This window comes from Notechis scutatus, chromosome 1 (assembly GCF_049901735.1).
Source record: "Notechis scutatus isolate UNSWTSFEM ecotype Mainland chromosome 1, rNotScu1.2, whole genome shotgun sequence".
Classification (NCBI taxonomy): Eukaryota; Metazoa; Chordata; class Lepidosauria; order Squamata; family Elapidae; genus Notechis; species Notechis scutatus.
In genome coordinates this window covers 152,772,985-152,796,514 of record NC_142009.1, presented here as the reverse complement: position 1 = coordinate 152,796,514, position 23,530 = coordinate 152,772,985, and the positions used below count along the sequence as shown (strand labels likewise).

Sequence of the window (23,530 nt, the reverse complement as noted above, 5' to 3'; positions counted from 1 at the left end):
CCATAGAGCGCGAACTGGAGGAACGGGAAAGGCTTCTATGGCAGCTGTCTTGCGTGACTCGAGACGCAGCTCCGCCTCTTCCTGTAGATATCGTGCTAGATAGGTCCGGCGAAACGTGGAGATGGAAAGCGCCGGTGAAGTGGGGCTGCCGCTGCCTCCGACGGCGATGGAAACGCAAACTCAGCCAGAAGGCTTCACGAAGGTCCTTAAGCGGAGGAGGCGTCGGGAGCCCCAGATGGACACGAACGAGAGCCCGGTGCCTAGGAAGCGGCCGGATTTCCCTCCTCTTAGCGGGGAAGCCCTCGCCGTAAGTGACTCACTCCAGTGGCTCCTGGCGTGGCTGGTCTGGCCGAAGTAGAAAAGGGTCGCCAGGAATCGTTTCTTAATGCCCGGGAGCAAGTTAACGTTTTCCGCTCCCGGCCAGGCGTTTCTCGTGGAAAGGCCATTGCGTTTTGAAACGTGAATGGCAAGCATTGACAAATGGTTAAACTGCGGGCGTTTCAGTACCACGTTAATGCTACATTCCAGTAGTAAGCCGAGCCAGTGTGGGCTTACTCTGGTTTTAAGCGCCGATTTTAATCTTCAGTTTGATTTATTATAATTATATATTGTGGGTGGGTATGTGTGAATGGAGGCATCCCCATCTTCCCATTCCTTGCTTTGGTGTTCATTCCGAGAGAAAAGCTATTTTGGTGGATTCCAAATCAGGTTTCAAGCAAGGGTGTAGTACTGAGATGATAAGTCTTGGTCGACCTTGTCAATGACCTGTGGCAGAGCCAGGATGGTGGTGGTGCATCCCATCCTTGTGCTCCTGTATGGGGGTGGGGAATGTGAGTGGGATGGATGTTCAGATGGCCATTCATGTTCTAGGCACCTTATGGCTTAGGTAATGCAATGCACTCTACATCTGAGAGAGAGAGAGAGTTTCCTCCTTTAAATTCCTGGGAGTCTACCTCAGCGAAGATCTTACCTAGAAAATCAATACAACCCAGGTGGGCAGAAAGGCCCAACAGAGACTCCATTTCCTTTGGGTCTTGCGAAAGAAGAAAGTGGAACAATGACTGATGACCTCCTTTTACGTGTCCACAATAGAAAGTATCCTCACATATTGCATTATAGTGTGGTATGCTGGCTTGACCGCCGTGGATAAACACTACAGAGGGTGGTGAGCACAGCACAAAACATCGTGAGTTGTTCCCTGATACCACTAGATGACATCGCTAGGGCTCGCTGCCACAGAAGAGTGAGGAAAATCCTCAGGGACGACTCACACTCCTGTCAGCACTTCACTTTCCTACCATTGGGTAGGAGATATAGAAGCATAGCCAGCCGCACCAACAGGCTGAAGAACAGTTTCTACCCGTGGGCTGTCAGACTTCTGAACGGAAAATAACTTCATGTCAACATAGCATGATAGACTTGCAGGGCCGGCACGTTGTGCAACAAGGTCACATAGTGTAATAAGATTGGGACTGGGTTAGGACTTCTGTCCTCACTGTTAGTTGTGCTGGGGGGGAGTGCACGAAGGGAGGCTCAGCCAATCTCACTGTACACATGTTGTACTCTGACAATAAAGGTAATAATAATCTGGCTGCCCTTTGAAAAACCTCTTGGAAGCTTTCAACTGGTCCAAAATGCAGTGGCACAAATAATGATGGCCCTGCCTCAATATACCCAGGTAACACCTCTGCTTTGTGAGTTGCACTGATGGCCAGTATGCCTCCCGGCGCAAGATAAAATGGTGGTTATTACCTGCAACACCCTGTGATTGGAAGTAAAGGGGTTTTTATCATTTTACGCTGCTTTAGCATCTTTTAACAAATTTCTGTTTGATCGTTAGTATACTGTTACTAGCAGTATTGTATACTGTTTGATCGTTAGTATACTGTTACTGAGTTGACTTGACGGTGACTGAGTTCATCATACATATTATTGTATGTAGAAATCAGGGTCTTTGTTAGATCTGTATAAGATGGGCATCAGTTTATAGTCACAAAAATCAGAAGGGATCTGATGCAGTCAGAATAATAGAGACTAATACTAGTATAAACTAACACAACTCTCTAATTTTGAATAGGGTAGAACTTTAAAGGCAAGAATCTCTGATATATCTAATATTAGAAAAAACTATTTACATCTCATATTTTCTGGAGTTTATTATATGTAAACAGACATAAATGAACTGAATACATGGAATTATTTTATTTGCTGAACATTTAATTTTATGATGGTTACTATGTTTTCTAGTGTGGAAAAGATGAATTGAGAAAAATTCCTGTACCAGCAAATAGATATACTCCTTTGAAAGAGAACTGGATGAAAATTTTTACACCAATTGTAGAACATTTGCAGCTTCAAATTAGATTTAACTTAAAAACAAGGAATGTAGAGATAAAGGTAACTAGTAAGTCTACTATTTCTGAAAAGTTAATATTGTCTAATATTTGTGTCTGCTGTTGGAAAAAAAAAATCACTCCTAAATTTATTTTTGGTATTAGAAATATTTTGCTAAAACAAGTTGTCATCTTAATGTTTTGACAGTAAGCCTTAATAAACCTCATTATTTTGGTCAATAAAAATTCCAAATAATCCAATTATGTGAGAATGCATTCCAATGAAATAAATAATCAAATATAAATAGATAAGGCAAATGTGTATTTTTTAAATAGGAGCATATACCTTTCTGCAGATTCTTCACATAGGGGAACTTTTTAATCTGGAATATGTTGCAGATTTAATAGTAACAAATTATATTGCAATTATACTTGGATGCCACTGGCATGGATAAACAGAATTTTCCCCCTTCTGTTTTTGTCCTTGGTAAATGAGGTAGAGTAGACCTTATAAATTAATATTTAGAATTAATTGAATTAAATATTTAGGAGAGTTGATTGTAGTGCTTCATGTAATATTTTATGAATCTCCCCAAGGATCACTTCCTAAATTTTAACTTATTTTATTTTCTAGACTTGTAAAGAAACAAAAGACATAGGTGCTTTGACAAAAGCAGCTGATTTTGTAAAAGCTTTTATACTAGGATTTCAAGTTGAGGTAAGTTCTTGTCTGCTGTAGTTCACTTCATTGTGTGAATATTGAATGAATGTTGCTGGTACTTGAAAAGATCTAAGAAGTGTCTTCATAGGGGGTTGAGGGAAGAATTTTGTTCTTTTTGGATAATTAGCTGTGGGATTTAATATTTTGTGATCCCAGTTGCTGAATCTGTAGAGAAAATGTTTACATTTATTTGTAATTAGTGTTTTTTCTGGTTTTTATCCTTTTGTACATTACCTAGGTCAGTGATGGCTAACCTTTTCAGCAAGTGCTCAAGGTGCGCGCGCGTGTGCGCATCCCCAAAATGCAATGCAAATGCATGCCCTGTGCTTGTGCAGCCGAGACCCAAAGATCAGCTGGCCAGTGGGAGGCGCACGCACACATGCACAGAGGAGCTGAGCTGGGGCAACGGTTCACGTGCCCAGAGAGAGGGATCTGCATACCACCTCTGGCACATGTGCTATAGGTTTGCCATCACGGACCTAGGTGGTATTGCCAGTTATATAAATTATAAATTATTTAAATAAATAAATGTCTCAGGGTTTCATATGCAATATAGATGAAGTGTTAAAACTTGCTTTTACTTTGCCTGGTCAAGTGTACCATGAGCATATGCAAATAAATTGGGAAACAGTCTGGAAAGTATTTTGAGATGGTAAAACCCATGGGATAAGAACATTTTAATTGGCAGGTAATTTCCTGCCAATTGATGACTTGCAGGATAATATGTAATGGTGGCAGTATGTAGCGGCATGTATTTGTTGAAGTATTTTTATAAGTGTGCATGTTAGGGAACTTAGTACTATTGTCCATTAGTTCAGATTTCTAGCCTATTTTATTGTTTTGGTAATGCGGAGCTAGAGAATCTCTATACTATGGCGTCTTACTAGTGACTGTTCTTGATCCTATATTTTTAAAAATCAGTTATTATTTACTGTTTTTCAGGATGCACTTGCATTAATCAGATTAGATGAGCTTTTTCTAGAATCATTTGAAGTAACAGATGGTAAGTATGAAAATCAGTATATCAAAAGATCAGAACAATAATGGGTATTAGGAGATGTGAGATGCATATAGTTAAGAACTGTTGTTCATTGATAGGAATACATCTGAAATAACCTCTGAAAATAATTTTGAAACCTGTATTCACCTTGTTTGGTCTGAAATATCATTTTCCACTGATTAATTTTTTAGTTGAACCATTCCTCAGTTAAATCTGCCAGCCTTCATTTCTAACTGTTAATTTGACTTGTGGATTTCAAAAGATACATTAAAATTTTAAAGAATCAACTATTGTGTGTTGTTACTGTTAGGCCTTCTGCTAAGTTATCATGAGAATCTTTAATACAGATTGAACAGCAAAAGCATTGTTAGAGGTAAATTGTTATGTTACTAGAGTAATGATTTGTGATTACAATTGTGGAATTTATTCTAGTTTCATATTTTTTGGTTCTTTATATGTATACAAATATATTTCTAAATGTTGTTACAGGCTTTCTATATCAACAAAGATTTGTTTCATTTCTATGAATTGCCTTGTTTCATTAGTGTGCCTGAAACAAGTGTTGAGAAAATGGTAGAATCCTGACATCTTAATTCTTGTATTTATCAGCATAGCCCATTAAAATGGGGGGGTAAATAAAGAGTAGAACTTTGGGAATCTTTTTGAAATATATATTTGGAAAAAAAATAACTGTTTCTCACTTGACTGTTAAGTGAAGTAAGTCGCACTTACTCAGTTTTAGCAATCATTGGATTCCAACATAGACAAATGGCCCAGGGAAATGGTAAATAAATAATTAAAACAGTATTTTCTCTTTAGTCAAACCTTTAAAAGGAGATCATCTTTCAAGAGCAATAGGAAGAATTGCTGGAAAAGGAGGAAAAACCAAATTTACTATTGAAAATGTAACAAGGACACGAATAGTTCTTGCAGATTCGTAAGTGTTATACAATTCCCAATTTTTTAAATTTTGATTCTTGGCTAATAAACTTCCAGGTTTTAGTGTAATAGCCTTCTGTGTTTTTTAAGCAATTGCAGAACCTCATAATTTTGTCGTGCTTATTATACATGCTGGATATATTAAAACGGAAGATTGGATTCTAGTGATAAATTTCCAGGAATAAGACACTACTAAGATGATCTTTTAAATACTGCCTTGAAAACACAAAACATATTTATTTTTCATGTTTCTAAAATACCTATATCCCTAAGGACTTTATGGTGTATCTTCTGGCTGAATGTAGTATATATACAAATTGATATGCTTGCATGCATCACTTGGACAGATGGATCCTCTAGATATGCTGCATTGTTATTACTCATATAATGATAATGCCTGGATTTGATTGGCTCAGAGATTCCAAATATATTCAAGCTGTCAAGATTTCTAGCCTTCATCAGTCAACATATTACGAAAAAAACCCATGTACAATAGAAATGGTTTATTGTTTAATATCACAATCAGATGTGTGTGTCTCAGTGTCTATAGCAGCTGAATCTATACTATTAAAACTCTCCTTTAACTGAATGAAACATCATAGGGTAATGATATTTGATTCAAGGTACCTCAAATTAGCTAACTTTTACAGAATACATACAGAATCCAGATCCATGATTCCCATGGAATTGAAATTTGACAATGTTTTATAAAACATGAGATAAAAATAATCATAAAGTGTTCTAGGATAATACAAAATTTCATAAAATATTTCCCATGAGCAACTTTTGATGTTTGACTATGCTACACAGTTCAACATGAGCTACTTTCATGTCCTATCCCTCTGAATTTTAAGAACTTTTTAAGTACTTTATAAAAGTTCTGCCATTATTGAAGACATTAAGGAATCTGGCAAGGATCTTAGAAATGACCCAAAGAGGTATGGGCTGTCTAACTATATTTAAAAGTAGAATAGTAATTGTATTATAATGCAATAACAATCTTAAAGAGTTAATGAGCCTCAATTAAGACATTCAGTGTGTTCCAACAGAAGGTTTCGGAAAGTAGATCTGAAATGAAATAAATGGGGATGACATTATATCATGAACATTTCTAAAGATTTGTAAAGGCATATCCTGTTGCTGAAACTTGTCCTTATGGAAATAAATTTAGCTTAGAGCTACTTTTGTATAAAATATAAAGTGCTATATAAGATTGTGTAGTGAATAAAATAATTCTTTCAGATGTTCAAACTTTTCATTTTAATTACAGGAAAGTTCATATTTTAGGATCTTTCCAGAACATTAAAATGGCACGGACAGCCATTTGCAATCTCATTCTAGGTAAAATTTATATTCCTTTTGTTAACATTATATTTTGACTATGCCAGTTAATGAGCAAAGATTTGCAAGTAGGAAGTGCTTTTGATTAGAGAAATATAACTTGACATTTCTGTGAGGCGAAGGAGCCATAATTACAGAGTTTCCCTATGCAACTCAGTTTTCAAGGATGGGTAATCAAACACAGAAAAACTGAGATGCACAAAATGGTTGCATTCCAAATATGTCACACTAGAAGGTATTTTTGGAGCAAGAAATGAAGTTATTTTTTCATATCAAATTGATGGCTCATTAGTGGACTTCATTGTTACTTTCGTTCTGCATCTGCCATTTAAATTCTAACCTAAATATATAGAATTTTGTATTTAATGTAAGCTAGCATATATTCATTTATGAGTATTCTAGTTAGAAAAAGGTCTAAGCTGTACTAATTTTAAATATATATACATATACATGCATGAGTGCATATACACACAGATGCACAGACACACACACACACACAATTTCATGTTTAGAATGCCCATCTCCCTCAGAAGTATGCATGACATAGCCTTATAAGAACTTGCATTGAGAACTAAAATACTATTTTTTAAATCAATACTTTATTGTTTTTATTATACTAATTATAACTGTAAATCTTTTGCTGTATTTTAAATATATATTGTATATCATTACCTATAAATCAGTTGTATGAATGCACTGTTTTCTTCTACAGGGAGTCCTCCATCTAAAGTTTATGGCAATATTAGAGCAATAGCAAGCAGAGCAACAGAAAGATTTTAAGACCATGGCTTTTGAAGTCACACGCTTCTACACAAGATACTGGAAAACACTTGAAGAAAGCAGTGTCAAAATACAGATTACAGAAAAAGTGTGCTTTTCTTTAAAACCCAAAACAAACACATTGTGCTTCAGAAGCTCTGCTAAACCATTTTAAGCGGGTGGCATTTCAGCCAGACCAAAATTTGGAATATTTTCTTTGTCCAGAGTTTGGGCTGAAACAAAATTCAGAAGGATTTAAGGGTGAGTTGGGCAAGGCTGATATGTCGTGCCTCTTTTTTTCCTCCAGGCTTGTGGCAGACTACCTATTTCCCAGTGTCCCTCTTGCCCTTCTTCCTGCTAGCTTCCAGTGGAAATACCCATCTGAAAAGCTCATTCCTCTGATCTTTGCACTTTGTTTCTAGTTGCCACCAGTATCCATGCCCCAAAACACTTCTTTCTGAATTAATTCATGCCTAGGTCACTCAAAACTAGCAGTTCTATGCATGGAATATTTTTCACATCCCTAGTAAACTTAGCAATTTTCAGTTCCAATACAACTGGCATTTAATAGAACTGCTACAGCAATGTTCTCAAGCAAGTATCTTATCAAGCATTCTAAAATGAAGTTATGTCCAATAAAAATTGGTACATGAATTTCATTCTAGCTAATATTATGTCAGTTTTTGAATTGAATGGATACAAGGTTAACCAAATACAGCTGTGAACAGAATACTTTGCATAGTATGCTGCGAAGTCATTATTGTAGACATGATATTCTTCCGATTAAAATCGGAATTCCGATTTTTTTGGGAATCCCCTGGGCCGGTGCGAGCGGAGCCCGGGCGGGCGGTGCGAGCGGAGCCCGGGCAGGCGGTGTGAGCGGAGGCCGCTGAGCGGCAGGAAAAGGGAGCTGGGCAGCGATTTCTTGGCACGCGGTGGGGGGTCTCTTTTGGCCGGCCCCGATTTTTTTTTCAGAGGGGAATATCATGCCTGTTATTGGATGCATTGTATTTATCTCAGAAATTCCCAACTGTTTTAAAATGCTAAAATACAAAATGTAACAAAGATGACTGGGAAAGGGGCTATTCCACTAAAAAAAAAAAGCAGAATGGGGCTGCTCATTGTATTTAGCTGACAAATATATTTATGGTTAAAGTTTACTAGTAAACTAGCAAACAAGGATCTAACTACATCTATCCAGATGTTAAAATGAATTGATTAAATGTTTCCAATCATAAATATTTTTCCCTTTTTGGGGAACATTTCAGATGAAGGGGGGAGGAAGCTGTTACAATGTTGATAATCTCCCTTCCTGGAAGAAGAGAAAAATAAGATTTTTTCAATATTGTGACATTATAGAGGGAGATATGCAGATCCTAGAGTTATTTGCTTTTCAATGAGGGCCACCTGCCTTTCTAATTCTGCAGCATAGACAGAATGCAAACTAGACTTGAGAGGGCACCAAAGAAATCGAAAGCAAAAATGGAGGGGAAGGGAATCTTACACCATCTAATTAGTCTTGACTCCTGACAATTGCCTGAATGAGTCTTTGCTGTTTTGTTGGCAGACATTTTAAGAAGTAGCTTGACTTTTCTAGAGCTGTGAGAATGGTATTGACCCAGAGTTACCTATCTGCCTTTCTACCTAAAGCAGGACTAGAACTCGGTCTCTCCCTTATGTCTTTAACCATTACCCCAAACTATATCTCAGGACATGAATATCTATCCATTATTAAAGAACTTGCAGGATCTCTTCCTGTTAATGTGTAATTTTTAGTAATTTGGTATCAAAGCATTTATAGATCACAGCCCATTTTGTATTATTTCATGGCCCAAATGTGTGGACAATTTACAGCTTTTGGAATAACTGTTTTTTTTGTTTTTTGCTGCACGATTCTGCAAAAAGCTAACAAAAGATGTCCTACCCCATGAATGCACATGCTAATAAGGACTTGCTAATAGCAAACTAAAGATCCTTTTATAGTAAATTTTTAATTTTAGTACCACCAACCAGTCCTTAAACTATGTAAATTCCCAATAAATTATTCAAGTTTAATGCCAATTTGTAAATCAGACTGTTGAGTATTTGACTTATATATTATATGTATGGTGCCAGTTCTTAGTTACAGCCCCCCCCCCCCCATGTTTTGTAATAGCTTCAGAAATAATACAGGAAAAGCCCACTTTTCAGATTTAAGGGGACTCTTAAATTACAGGTGAAACTCGAAAAATTAGAATATCGTGCAAAAGTTTATTTATTTCAGTAATGCAGCTTAAAAGGTGAACCTAATATATGAGATAGACTCATTACATGCAAAGCAGGATAGTTCAAGCCGTGATGTGCTATAATTGAGATGATTATGGCTTACAGCTCATGAAAACCCCAAATCCATAATCTCAGAAAATTAGAATATTGTGAAAAGGTTCAATATTAGCTCAAAGTGTCCCACTCTAATCAGCTAATTAAGCCATAACACCTGCAGCCTTTAAATGGTCTCTGTCTGGTTCAGTAGGAATCACAATCATGGGAAAGACTGCTGACCTGACAATTGTGCAGAAAACCATCATTGACACCCTCCATAAGGAAGGAAAGCCTCAAAAGGTAATTGCAAAAGAAGTTGGGTGTTCCCAAAGTGCTGTATCAAAGCACATTAATAGAAAGTTATGTGGAAGGGAAAAGTGTGGAAGAGAAAGGTGCACAAGCAGCAGGGATGACTGCAGCCTGGAGAGGATTGTCAGGAAAAGGCCATTCAAAAGTGTTGGGGGGACTTTCACAAGGAGTGGACTGAGGCTGGAGTCAGTGCATCAAGAGCCACCACACACAGACGGATCCTGGACATGGGCTTTAAATGTCGTATTCCTCTTGTCAAGCCACTCCTGAACAACCAACAACATAAGAAGCATCTTACCTGGACTAAAGAAAAACAGAACTGGTCTGTTACTCAGTGGTCCAAAGTCCTCTTTTCTGATGAGAGCAACTTTTGCATCTCATTTGGAAACCAAGGACCCAGAGTCTGGAGGAAGAATGGAGAGGCACACACTGCAAGGTGCTTGAAGTCCAGTGTGAAGTTTTCACAGTCTGTGTTGATTTGGGGAGCCATGTCATCATCTGGTGTTGGTCCACTGTGCTTCATTAAGTCCAGGGTCAATGCTGCCATCTATCAGGAGATTTTGGAGCACTTCATGCTTCCTTCCACAGACAAGCTGTATGGGGATGCTGACTTCATTTTCCAGCAGGACTTGGCACCTGCCCACACTGCCAAAAGCACCAAAACCTGGTTCAATGACTATGGGATTACTGTGCTTGATTGGCCAGCAAACTCGCCTGACCTGCACCCCATAGAGAATCTATGGGGCATTGCCAAGAGAAAGATGAGAGACATGAGACCGAACAATGCAGAAGAGCTGAATGCCACTATTGAAGCATCCTGGTCTTCCATAACACCTCAGCAGTGCCACAGGCTGATATCTTCCATAACATGCCGCATTGAAACAGTAATTGCTGCAAAAGGGGCCCAAATCAAGTACTGAGTACATATGCATGCTTATACTTTTCAGAGGTCTGAGATTGTGGATTTGGGGTTTTCATGAGCTGTAAGCCATAATAATCACAATTATGACAAATCACGGCTTGAACTATCTTGCTTTGCATGTAATGAGTCTATCTCATATATTAGTTTCACCTTTTAAGTTGCATTACTGAAATAAATGAACTTTTGCACAATATTCTAATTTTTCGAGTTTCACCTGTATATATGAGGCTCTTAATATTGTTTTTAAAAATCCTAAGATTCTGTGCTGAAATAGGCATAGACAAGTACATATATTCAATCCTGAATTCATTATTCCCTGATGTTTACAGTAAATGATATCTTTCAGGTGGAACTTTCTCTTATATGTGCAATGAGTCAAGATTGCAAAATTAGAAAAAATGCTATACTTAAAATAAAATTGGTGTTACCATGGAACTAAGAATAAAACTGGCCAATTCTCCCCATAATGGTGCCAAAAATTTCCATAAAATTACAGTTTAATGTGTCCTAAACTTACTGTTCCTATTCACTAATACAGGATAATTAACATGTCCACAAAAGAAAATTTACTTTGGGAACTGGTTATCCTTATAAACTTTGAATCTGATGTTACTTGATGTTAAATGAACTGTCACTGAGAAAAATGGGCAAATATTGTTACAGGTATTTAATTATACATAAAAGCATCAAATAATTTTAGTACAATCAGATCTGAAATTCAGAATATTTTTTTTCAACTGAAACTTTAACACCATGCAGTAAAGTTCAAATAGTTTATTTTTATTCATACATTATGAAGGTTCCTATAGTTCCAACAATGTATGGTATTAGCATGCAGAGGAAAAATCTAAACATTCAACATAACCCTTTTTTTTTTTGCGCACAACCTAAAAAAGCTCATTCCCCCAGTACGAAAGTAACATTAGCACTATTTTCTATTATGCCAGGAAGGATATGCCCAAGCAATTAAGAAATAAAAAGCAATTGCTAAAATATTTGTAACAAATATTTATGTACAAAAAAATTCACAAAAGACTAGTTCCCCCTGAAGCAGAGCACATGGCAGTTGACAATGGAACAAATACAACCACTGGCTGGGATTATAATCCACATACTGATCCAAAGGAAGAAAGATACATGTAGTGGAGATTTTTCTGTTTTAACATTTACCAAAAGTTTGGCAACATCTTTTTTAAATTATGCAAATCATGTAAACAAGCGGAACATTTCAAATCGATCTACATGCAAAACTTCATGTCATGCAAGGACACCAAGCACCTGGATTTCTCACAGAGCCCATAATGTGCAGCACTCAATCGAAGGAACAGCTATGGCTGGCTGGGAGGCAATCGATTTTAAGTTTGGAACAACCTGCCTTTCCACTGCGGATTATAAAACATTTTAAATAGCAAAAATTGCTAGAGAAAAGGGCGTGCTATCCTAAAAATCTAACAAATTTCTTCTAGCCAATAGTACCATTGCAGAAAAAGAATGATATAAAGTTGTATAACATGCCTTGCTACTTTTATATCACACATACATAAAGTTACTGTCAATACAAGTCATGATAAAAACAAATTTAGAAAAAAGAACTCTCCAACTGAAGATCAGGTTAAAAAAAAAAAGAAAATGTGAACCTTACCCCTTTTCCTATGGCAGAGGTTAATGTTTCTCCTGTAATAAACCTATATACACATATATAAAATATTACCAGGTTTTATGCAACTTAAATTAGTATATTAAATGCTTTAGAGAAACTATATAGTTGGAAAATATTTTAATGGCATGAGAGGTTTGTAATCTCACTGCACGAGGTATCCTAGGAAATGATTCCTAAATTCTTTTGTATTAAGATTAGTACTGAAAAACAAGTATGTTTACAACTGTTTTATCTAAATGGCAAGAGCCAATGTTTACTAAGTTTATTTTATGTAGTTGTGTTAAGTGAAAAAATGAAATGATCATAAGCATATTTTTGCATATACAACCTAGTTCTTGGCAATTAAATTTTTATAACATGCCTCACTATTTTAATACCCATAAATAGTATGTGTACGTACACATACATGCACATACTATTAAATAGTGTACATATATACACAAACTAATCTATATTCCTGTCATACAAAAATGTAATTAAGATAAATTAACAGGAAATGATGCTATTTCAGCCAGTCAATATATAAACATCTGAAACAGTCACAGGAAAAAGTTGACCTAACATCCATTAAAACATTATATTCTTCTAAAGTATATCTGCCTGTACGTGTATATCTGTGTGACATAAAAGTAAAGATGTATATTTATATGTGTTGTACTATATAATAATCTGCTTGGCACTTTTGTACTCTAATTTTATGCCTAAATCAAGTATATTAAATTAAAGCTTGCCTAACTACTAAATAGAAAGCACAACATATATATATCTATATATAAATACACACACACATATATATAGATAGATATTTTCTTGTTATAAAAGTTGAGAAAAATAAATTAAAAAGCCAACCCCCTTCCCTTTCTCCACCACACTGATATGCTCTTTCCATTTTGCTGTCCTTCAGACTTTTAAAGTGCTACACTTGCGTTATTGAGAGAATGAAAGTTCAACAACACTTAGTTGGCTTCATGAGGCTCATGTTGGAAAATGTGGTTTCACAGAGAAAAATACTTCCATTTAAATACACAGAGAGCATTGCTGGACGTCTTGAGCAGATCTTCAGAGATGGAGAAGAAAGCAAAAGTGTTGGGTAGTATCATAAAGAGTCACACATCTACCACCATCTTTTTGTGAATATCTAGGCCTCCTACAACCTGAAATATTAATAAAAATACTGTGAGAATTAAAAAGACATGAATAATCAGATTTAAAATAATAATAAATGAGTAGCATAAGTGTTAGATACAATTGATGTAATTGGCCTAGAATCCAATTATATAATAGGGAAAAAGGAACTATAGTCCTGGGTTTCTTTCAATTCTTCCTAATCAACCTCCTTATTTTGAACTGGGGATGGGTGGGTGTTGAAAAAAATGTTTTAGAATACTTATATGCATAATCGTTATGAAGCACACACCTTATAATGACACATATAAGTGCACATGCCAAATAAAGGTGACATAGCAGTAACATTCGTTGCTGAATAAACTACTGGATATCTGAAAATACTAACTGCAATGATAGGGAAAAATACACTTACAGCACAGAACTCTTCAAAGGATATTCTTCCATCACCATCTTTATCTGCATTTATTATGGTTTTGTCTACAATTTGCTGCAACTGGGTATCTTTGAGATTGTTCCCAACCATCATTTTCAAAACCTGGAAAAGCTCCCCATTGGAAATATAACCATCTTTGTCCATGTCATAGATGCGAAAGGCAACTATCAAGGGAAAAAATACAGTTCTGAATAAGACTTTTTAAGAGACTGGGAAAGCTGAGGATATGGCTTTTGAATGTTTATTTTAACAGAAGCAATTCAATTCAGCTACTAAGAGAACTTGGAAAAAGTTTCTAAAGAGATTTTGCCTTAGTGAATCAGTATAACTCAGCCTTGGAAATTCTTATGTTTTTCAAAATTCAATACTTATCATAGCATGAAAGAAATCTTAACTGAAATCTGGGTCATTTTTGCTTTTTTGGTCCTATCAATTATCTGTGACAAACTTGGGTAGAAAAGGGTTTTCTATTTATAACACCTTGTCAAGCCTGTTTTCCCATTCTTTCATACTCAACTCTTCGTCCATTCTGACTACTACCTGCAATAGAACTACTGGCTCAAGGTTGACTCAGCCTTCCATCCTTCTGAGGTGGGTAAAATGAGGACCAAATTGTTGGGGGCCATATGCTGACTCTGTAAATCGCTTAGAGAGGGTTGTAAGAGAAAACTTTGGTGGGCCGCAGAGAAATCTCATCCCCAGAGCACCCCCACAAAACAATTAATCCATGCTGCCTAGAAACACAAGGCTGTGCCGCCCACATGGCCCACAGCAACCCTCCCCGCCCACTCCTTATCCGGTAAACTTGCCTGCTAAATTGCTATTTTTCCTTCTTCCGACCATCATCTGTTCTCTTGTGCCCGGAGATTTAGATTAGCTAGGAAGCAGGAAATGGTTGGATTTCTTGCTTTCTAGCTAGTTTTTAGATCTTCGGCTCAGCCAAACCTCCCTTAGGACTGAAAGTTTGCTTGCAAGCGAATTCAGTGCAGGCTCACGGCAAACAAATTTGAGAGACTGAGCAAGCCGATGGCAGATAGATCACTGAATGATTTTGTGAGCAACTCAATCTGCCTGCTTTGCCTGATTTTGGGTAAAAGTTGCTCTTTTTTAAATAAAAAATTCAATATTTACATGCATGGTGTGTTGTGAGTTAATTTTGTGAGTTTGCTTGCAAGCAAATTTTATGTGACAAATTGAGCTAGCCAAAGGCAGATAGATAGATCTCTGAATGAATCGGTGATTCTGTGAGCAACTCAATCTGCCTGCTTTGCCTGGTTTTGGGTAAAAGTTGCTCCCTTTTATAAAAAATTCAATATTTATATAAATGTTTATATTTACATACAAGCCATGCCCAGCCAGTCACATGACCAAGCCACACCCACAAATTAGGCCACACCCACAGAACTGGTTAGTGGTCCCTGGGATCTAAAATTATGAGTTTCTGGTCCCTGAGGTCCAAAAGGTTGGCAACCCCTGCTGTAGAGTGATATATAAGTCTAACTGCTATTGCTACTGTGATAAAACTACCTGTGCAGATATGCCATGTGTGGTCATGTGTGATTCAGCAGCAGTCCCCAACCTTTGTGGCTTGGTGGCCGGGTTGGGGGGTGGGGGGAACCGGGCCATACGTTGCCTGCCACTTGCCTGAATTGAGCTGCGTGGATGCATGCTGGCCCACTGCTCGTGTGTCCCGGTTCCAAATAGGCCACGGCTCAACAGTGGGCCACTTAGGGACCCGTTCTTAGGAATAGCTTAGGGAATTAGCAGCTTAAATGGGGTGTTGGTACTTACCTGACATACCCTTTTTCTGTGAGCTGTGAAGAGCATCCATTGTTTGGGATGATGCTTTTGTTGCTCGTCTGATAGGCTGGGCTTTCAGAGGACGCTCCTCCTCCTCCACGGGACTCCTCCCTAGCATCCCCAGTTTTGGCAAAGTCGAAGTGATGAAATATTTCTTCTCCTTCACCCTTTCTAATACTTGGCTGGAATAGCATCCCACGAGACGAATAAGGGTGGGGATGGATGCTCTTCACAGCTCACAGAGAAAGGGCGTGTCAGGTAAGTACCAATGCCCCTTCTCCAGATGAGCTGTTCAGAGCATCCATTGTTTGGGACATACCAAAGCTTGGAGTGTCCTACGGGAGGGATTCCGTCTGGTTCGGATTCCCCTTTTTCTTGGTCCCTGTGGACCCTTTGTAACACTCTCCTGTCAAAGGCAGCCTCTGTAGAGGCAAAGACATCATTCTAATAGTTTCTAAATAAAAGGCGATGGTGAGGCCCATGTTGTCACCTTGTAAATTTCCTCTATTAGCACTTGTGGACCATGTTGTCAACATCGCAGCGCTCCAGGTCGAATGAGCAGTGATGCCCCTGGGTACAGGAAGAGACTGTGTCTCATAGGACTTGGGAATTGTGCTCTCAGCCACTTACTGGTCATTGAGGAAGAGGTCTTGCACCCAATGGTGGGTGGTTGAAAAGAAACCAAGAGAACCTTCGTTTCCTAACACACATCGTGCGGTTGAAATATATGCAGAAAGCTCACCTTACATCTAGATTGTGGCATTGTCGTGCCAGATTTTATGTTGGTTTCAGACAAACGTATGGGAGTATCAGTTCCTATGGTCTGTGGAAACCCAAAATTATCTATGGGTGAAAGATGGATCTGGACTAAGGACCACTTTGTCTGTGTGAAAAATACAGAGCTCTTGTCTAACTGACAAGACTACTAGATCCAAGATGTAACTGGCCGATGTAATGGCAACCAAGAGAATCACCTTGTACGTTAGGAATGGAGACTCATGGTCTACATGGGCTCAAAGGGAGTTTTCTTGAGTGCGGTAAAGACCTTGTTAAGGTCCCACGTGTGATATCAATGCACTACAGGAGGTGATAAGATTGTAGCCCCGCACAAGAAACTTGCATATGCATGGTTGATGAGAAATGGACTGCAAGTCTCTCCTAGTGATGACCGATGCTAAGGCCGCCCCTTTGCCTGTTTATATGAACAAGATAATAATGAAATGTCATTTAAATAACACCGTCGTCTAACAGGTGTTCCCCTGAGATGGACAGCCAGAGCCATCAGAACCTTCGTAAGAACCTTGGGCAGATGACAACCCAAAGGACAGTGCAACGTATTCAAAACGCTGAGTATTATAACAAAAACTAAGAAGTTTGCTATGTGAAGATCTAATTGGAATGTGGGGAAGGGCCTCCATTAAGTCAATGGAATGTAGAAAGCCGCCCCTTCTGAAGCTCAGAAATATGGAGTTCAGTATACTCATCTTAAGCCTCCTATAAACTAGGGACCGATTAGGTCATTTTAAAACTATAATTGCCCCTGCTGATCCGGTGCCACAGGTCGGTTGCCTGGATCTCCAATAAATGAACAATAGCTGTCTCCATCATGCTCCCTTTAACAGGATCCCCCGAGAGAGGGCAAGTAATGCAAAGGTTCCGGGGAGAGGATGGAAATTCTATAGCCAGGCCTGATCTTCTAATATCTCTAACCCAGGAAACAGAGGTAGAGGCATCCCATCTGTCCGTGAAAGGCTTGAGCCTCCCACCAATAGGGGCACAGTCGTGAGACCTATGTTGTGCCTCGGAGACCTCTATTTCATGTTCCTCAAGAGATTCTTTTGGTCTGCCCTCCACTTCAGTATCTATCTTCAGATCGGAAACTATCCAACTGTTGGTGATTCATGCGTCCAGACGGTCCCTGGAGTCTAGAGAGAAAAAGTCCCTGGTAGAGGGAACGAAGGAACCCTCCAAAAAGATGGGAAGGACTATTTTGGGGTCTATGAAAAGAGAGGAACTTATTTTCTGCTTCTAGTCTCTATCAGAGAGAGGTCAGGGGCACCACCAACCAAATTATCTCCCTATATTGGGGAGGAAGCAAGCTTCCATTAGTTGTGTGATATCTGCTTGCCAATGTCTGAGCCATAGCAGAAGGCGAGGAGAGATCTGAGATGCCCTAGCTCGAGCAGATAATTTAATAGAGTTTTGCGGTGTCCTTGTGTGCCCTGATACTGGAATTTGAGATAATCTCCCTCAGATGGCGGAGCTACCTGAGAGGCGATCTAGTAAAAAAAAGGGGGGGGGGATGTGGCTGACTCCGCTCTTATGGCCCCCACATCAGATCGACATGCCCTACATGGAGACAACTCGACCCTGTATATCCTTTAACTTGACAGCCTCTTCTGCTTCCATTGGAATTGCAGAGGAGGAGGATAATTGCCATTATTGTTTTATCTACTATCGTGGTGATGAGAAATTTAGCAGAATCAGAAAACCAAATTAAAATTTTTCTATCATATTCTGTAAGAGGGGTATACGCCACTGAAGAGACCCCTTGTTTCTGGACAAGGTCCAAGAACCTCTGTGGGACAGTTATGACTTCCTCTTACATTATTGGTTGGGAAAAGATTAAATCGTCTGACCCCCCTTACAGTAACGATTGTTGGGCCGAGGGGAATGGAATATCAAGGCAGGCAGTAGTTTTTTGTTTTTTGAAGCAACAGACTTGAAGAAAGTCTGAGGGCAAAACAGACCTGAAGGTTGGTGGTCTGGCTTAATGCCTTCAATATCTGACATGCCCCCCTTTTTTAGGGGATCCGCCTCTGACAGATTTTGGTCACTGTCGTGAATAGACTCTTCCTCAACCTGTTCCATCTGGTCTCTAGTTCTCCCTCATCCTGTGAATGTGTAACTGGATTATATAATACTCCCCTGAAGGAGGTAACTGATGGTAATGAAGGTCCGTTCTGCATAGTAACTAAATCGAGTGAGAACCGAGGTAAGATTGTGGAGGCTGCCTAGCCATCAACTTCTACTGTACCCCAGCTGCAATGCCTCTTCAAGTCTTCATATCCCTCCAGGCCTTCAATTTGTCAGGGATATCCTCTGGGAGGAGGAACTCTGGCGTGGTCCCACAATTGTCTGTCAGGCAAGTAGCGTTGCTGAAGGCCTGGGTTGAACCGGTCCCTCTGAGGCTCTCCTGGATGGCGTTGAGAGATCCAGGGATGGAGGCAAGGTGAAATATGGAACACTTCAGAAATTTGCATGTCATCCTTGTGCAGGGGCCATGCTAATCTTCTCTGTATCATTCCAATTTTAGTATATGTGCTGCTGAAGCAAGCACTCTGGAACTGGGACCAGCCTGGCTGGGGAAGAGGACTGAGACTTCTGTTCAACCTCCCTCATGCATTTTTTTAAAAATATGCTTATCTAACGCATTTTGGCATCTCTTGGCATCCTTTGTTGCCTTAGAGGTCTCTCTAGGACGTTTTGACCTACTTTGAGTTGGTTTATTGTCCTCTGGGGGGATTTTTGGTTGCCCTTGAAGATTCTGACCTAAAGCCCATGAGGTGAGATATCTATATCTATATATCTATATGTGTATGCGATATTAATGGACCGTTGACTGGTCCAGAGGCCTGATGTATACAGAGGCAGGGAATTCTCTTGATATTTGCTCCCCTCATTTTTTTGGTAAATTCAATTTGTTATTATGTTATTATTCATAATAATATTGATATCATTAATATTATATTATTGATAATATTTTGTTATATCTGTGTACAGCTACTAACATAAATTGTTGTGCTGTTACCAAACTCATAATTAGATGACTGAATATGGAATCAAATTGTGAAGCCAAATAGAGAACACCTTTCAGGACCTGTATTGCAATTGGGTGATCCTGCAGTCACTGGCCCTCAACAGCTTCCTGCCCAGGCGGACACAGGCCTTGGCGCTCGCTGTTACTGTGCTGCTATATTCTATGAGGGCTGCCAACTTAAAAAGGAAGCCCGATAGTCAACCTCAGAAAGAGGTCCGCAATCGGCATAAGTGTCCCCTGGACCCTCACGGAGAGATCCTTGTGAGGGGAAGTGGCCTCTCAACAGATAATGCCATGGAATTCTTATAAACAAAATGATGCTGGCGTTGTTTTAGTCGTCAAGATGTAGCATCAACCATCACCTCTTATTGTAAGCCAATGCGAATCTGACTAGAATTTGAGCAGAAGTCTGAGTCCTCTGGCTCCACCTGATCAATAGCCCTTGCTTCTTCTATATACCTTGCGGGAGTATATCTGAAACTACAGAATCTCCTGTGGAGAGATACCTGAGGGTAAGGATGCTCTGTCCTGCTTAGTGACTGGAGTTATAGGGAATTCCAATCAGAAGGAGCACTCTGTTGTTGGCCAGAGCAGTACACACACACACACACACACACACACATATATATATTAGGGTGATTTCCCCCCGGGTTCCAAGAAGGAGACCCCTGCTTGGGGAAAGAAAAGCCTCTCACAGTTCCAGAAATAAAATGAAGATCACTACCACATGGTTAGTGAGTCTGCATGGGCGCCAGCCGTTATCTCTTTAGGCACGTAATGAGTTAAATCGGCTCAGCAGCACTTCCACGCCTTGTGGGGAGTCGATACTGCAGTTTCTCCTTGAATAAAAAGGCACGGTGGGGCAGATGGGCGCTGATGCCCCCACCCCAGATGGTGTTCCCAGGGGAGAGAAAGAAGCCTTGGACCGTTTTAAAATGGAGCTTCTCCCATCGGGCGCGGGTGGCACTATCGTAGCGGCTTGGCTTGAAAAGATCGTAATGGTATGGGCTAAGAAATGTGAGTTGTTATCCATGCGGCTGAGGCATTATCGCCTCTGATCGTCCTGGGGGCAAGAGATCATTATCTGAAGCTACGGTGAGCTCCGCGGCTCGAGTTATATGCCGTAGGGAGCTGCTTGACTCACTGAAACTAAAAGCCTTAAAGGATTTGTTTAGAGTTTAAAAGCAAACCTTTTTGTTGTCTCCTTTTGAAGCCTTTGCTATTCCGGCCAAGGGAAAGGAAATTAAGCTGCCTATATCCACGAAGGCTGAGCAAAAACTGGGGACGCTAGGGAGGAGTCCTGTGTAGGAGGAGCGTCCTCTCAATTAAAGCCCAGCCTATCAGACGAGCAACAGAAGCATCATCCCAAACAATGGATGCTCTGAACAGCTCATCTGGAGAAATTCCTAGATATTTCTTAACATAGTAGAAATCAGCAAGTGAGGTCATTAATTAAATAAGATTGTTCATGTGTTCCAAACAACACTTTGTATGTTCCAAAACTGAAGTATGATTTTGAATATCACAACAGAGGATGTTTTGAAATTTCAGTCAGAATAACAGATGGAAGGGATCTTTGAGATCTTCCAGTCCAACCCCTGCAGAAGCAGGAGATCCTACACCGTTCTGAGCAAATAGCTACCCAATCTCTTCTTAAAAACTTCCAGTGATGGAGCCCCCCAACTTCTGGAGGCATCCTGTTCCACTAGTTATTTGCTCTCACTGTCAAGAAATTTCTTCTTAATTCTAGGTTGCTAAAACTAAACCAATAATAGTTAGTAATCTCATAGTCTGATATCACTATACAAATAACCAACAGCTACTTTATTTTACATTTTATTTTATATAAATCCCTACTTCCATGGGATGTATATAAATTATGATGTAATTTGCACCATCTAAAGCATACTTTGTATATCTTGTCAAATTCTCATTGCTAAAACTCAGCAAGAATAGTTACATCTATGGAACTGTATAATTTCCTCCTATATGTTATTGCTAAGGAAGAAGTTAAAAAAAAATTCTATGCACTATTTCTTAGCAAATATCTCACTGTTCAAAGTACCAAAAGGAAAAAAGAGGGATGGAGAAGTACTAGCATAGCTATTTTTATGTAAAAGCTGTTTACTTCACCTCAGAAATACAAAAATCATGTTGATGAATCTTCCAATTGTTATCTAACCCAAGGTATATTACAATTTATAATGGCTTATAAAGTAAGATTAAGTGAGGAAAGAACAGAAAAAACAATTTTCTAATAGAGCTTGTAGTTAACAAAATATAATATACTTACACCTCAACTTCTGCTCCTTGTCACCTTTGACACTGAACTGGGAGACTCCTTCTATAAATTCTACAGAATACAGGTATACAGAGAAGTTAAAAAATATTGTATACTTCCCAAACTTTGGAAAATACCCTCAAATTTTCTTCCATAGCAATCTTAAAAGTAGTAAGTTTGATTTATTGTTTTTATGACCCTGAGCTAGGTATTATGTACTTACATTTTCATATTTGACAAGTTCTTGGGACGCTCAGAAGACACATGAAAATGCAGCTTTTAAAGATAATTGTTGACTTACAACCATTCTTTCAGCAACTCTTTGAAATTATGATGGTAGTGGACCAAGAGACTTATGACCCATGTGCAAAAAGTTACAATCATTGTACATCAACCACCAATTATCATGCAACAATTCAGATCCTTTGCAGCCCGCCTCCACTTTCAACCATAGGGATACTGGAACTTTCTTCACCTGCCTATTTCATTGCTCACTTGGCCCAGAAGGCAAACAAGGCTACTATGACCTGAAAAGATTCACCGCCCACCCGGTTTGTCAGCTCAAGCAAAGCCTTCCTGAGTCTGGGCAGCTTTGTTTTTGCTGACAGGCTGGAAGGAGATGAGGCTTTCCAGGCCTAGGCAGCTTTGCTCGGGTTGATGGCTGGGTGAGCAGCTGAGGCTTCCATGGGCAACTCTGGTGTTTACATGGGATTTCATCTGCTTAACAACTGCAAAATCATTTAATAGTCATAACCAGGTATACCAGGATTGCAGGCATGTGATGTCTTGCTAAATGACTACTTCACTCAGTAACCAAGATTCTGATCACAACTGTATTCTGATTTCAACTATAAGTTGAAAACTAACTTATTTAATTGTTAAAAGTGTCATATAGTTGGATGTAGGTGTAATTAATGTTTTTGGTGTTGTTTCTCCCTGTAAGTGTTAAGGGGTCTTAAAACAATGCAACAGAATGCTTTAATTTTCATCTTCCTATGGCTCTCCAGAATTCAAGAGTCAAGGGATTCTGTGGAGTCAGCAATGGTTGAAAGGGAATGAATACAAAAACATAATCTCCTTGCATTTTAACCATATCAAACATCCAACTGGCTATTGGCTATCATTTACATTTTAAACGCAAGTATCTAGAGCCAACCAAAACCAGCTATGGGACATATAAAATAATGGTCTAATTACTGACAGAAGAAATCTTTGAATTAGGACCTAAACAGTGCCGTTCTGAAAAACCACTATAATTAGGCAGAAAGATGAAAATATGAAATGGAAAGTCAGGACACTTTATGATCTGTATTAAAGAACTGCAATCTGCTCAAAAATTATGTCAGTTGATCAGAATAGAGATACTCCTTTTTTAAGCAACTGCTTTGCTTTCACAGTTATGACAGTGATGAAAAAGTAACTTTATGACCAACCCTCACATTAATGACCTATGCAGGGCTGTAAAGCAAAAGAAAGCTGAAGTAAGATCATAAGCAGTTGCAGTTTCTCTTAGCAACTCCTTTACTTAATGAATTTGTTGCCAGTCCCAGTTGCGGTCACTAAATGAGGACTAATTGTTGTAACAAGTTTGATGCTCCAAGGTCCAATGATTAATCCTAGATGACAGTGAAAACTGGTGGCAGTTTTACCTCAAAGATTTTGAGACAGAGGCAGGGAGATTCCTGATTTGGGCAATCTTGGTGTGTGCAAGCTTGCTTGAGAACTAAGTTTCAGAAAATGCCTTCATAAATCTATCTAAAATGAAACTCCAAGCATAAAGGAA

At 38.9% G+C, this 23,530-nt stretch overlaps 2 protein-coding genes and 1 non-coding gene across 3 annotated transcripts in view; 1 reads left to right on the top strand and 2 right to left on the bottom strand.

The window, feature by feature from the left end:
• The first annotated feature begins 29 nt into the window (after nucleotides 1-29).
• On the top strand, nucleotides 30-7,825 carry PNO1 (partner of NOB1 homolog). The gene is made up of 7 exons (XM_026668466.2): nucleotides 30-307; nucleotides 2,248-2,397; nucleotides 2,968-3,051; nucleotides 3,997-4,057; nucleotides 4,874-4,991; nucleotides 6,264-6,334; nucleotides 7,047-7,825. Exons 1-7 carry the CDS (start codon nucleotides 122-124, stop codon nucleotides 7,112-7,114), a joined length of 738 nt encoding a protein of 245 aa, XP_026524251.1. The 5' UTR covers nucleotides 30-121; the 3' UTR covers nucleotides 7,115-7,825.
• A 3,559-nt stretch (nucleotides 7,826-11,384) lies between these two features.
• PPP3R1 (protein phosphatase 3 regulatory subunit B, alpha) overlaps nucleotides 11,385-23,530 on the bottom strand; it is a 36,420-nt gene continuing 24,274 nt past the window's right edge. The window contains exons 5-7 of the mRNA XM_087952793.1: nucleotides 21,760-21,819; nucleotides 13,826-14,010; nucleotides 11,385-13,439 (exon numbers count right to left, since the gene is read on the bottom strand). Coding sequence (XP_087808919.1) covers nucleotides 13,392-13,439; nucleotides 13,826-14,010; nucleotides 21,760-21,819 — 293 coding nt within the window. The 3' untranslated portion in view covers nucleotides 11,385-13,391. The remainder of the gene's footprint in view (nucleotides 13,440-13,825; nucleotides 14,011-21,759; nucleotides 21,820-23,530) is intronic.
• LOC113412778 (U6 spliceosomal RNA) lies at nucleotides 18,880-18,986 on the bottom strand. Its single transcript, XR_003370968.2, has one exon. It is a non-coding gene; the product is annotated as a U6 spliceosomal RNA (small nuclear RNA).

What these genes read in the sequence shown, in the direction of transcription:
- PNO1 (XM_026668466.2), top strand. Translation starts at nt 122, where the DNA reads ATGGAAAGCGCCGGTGAAGTGGGGCTGCCGCTGCCTCCGACGGCGATG. An exon ending in CAAGGAATGTAGAGATAAAG is followed by an intron (nt 2,398 to 2,967) that starts GTAACTAGTAAG and finishes TTTATTTTCTAG; the next exon opens with ACTTGTAAAGAAACAAAAGA. An exon ending in CATTTGCAATCTCATTCTAG is followed by an intron (nt 6,335 to 7,046) that starts GTAAAATTTATA and finishes TTTCTTCTACAG; the next exon opens with GGAGTCCTCCATCTAAAGTT.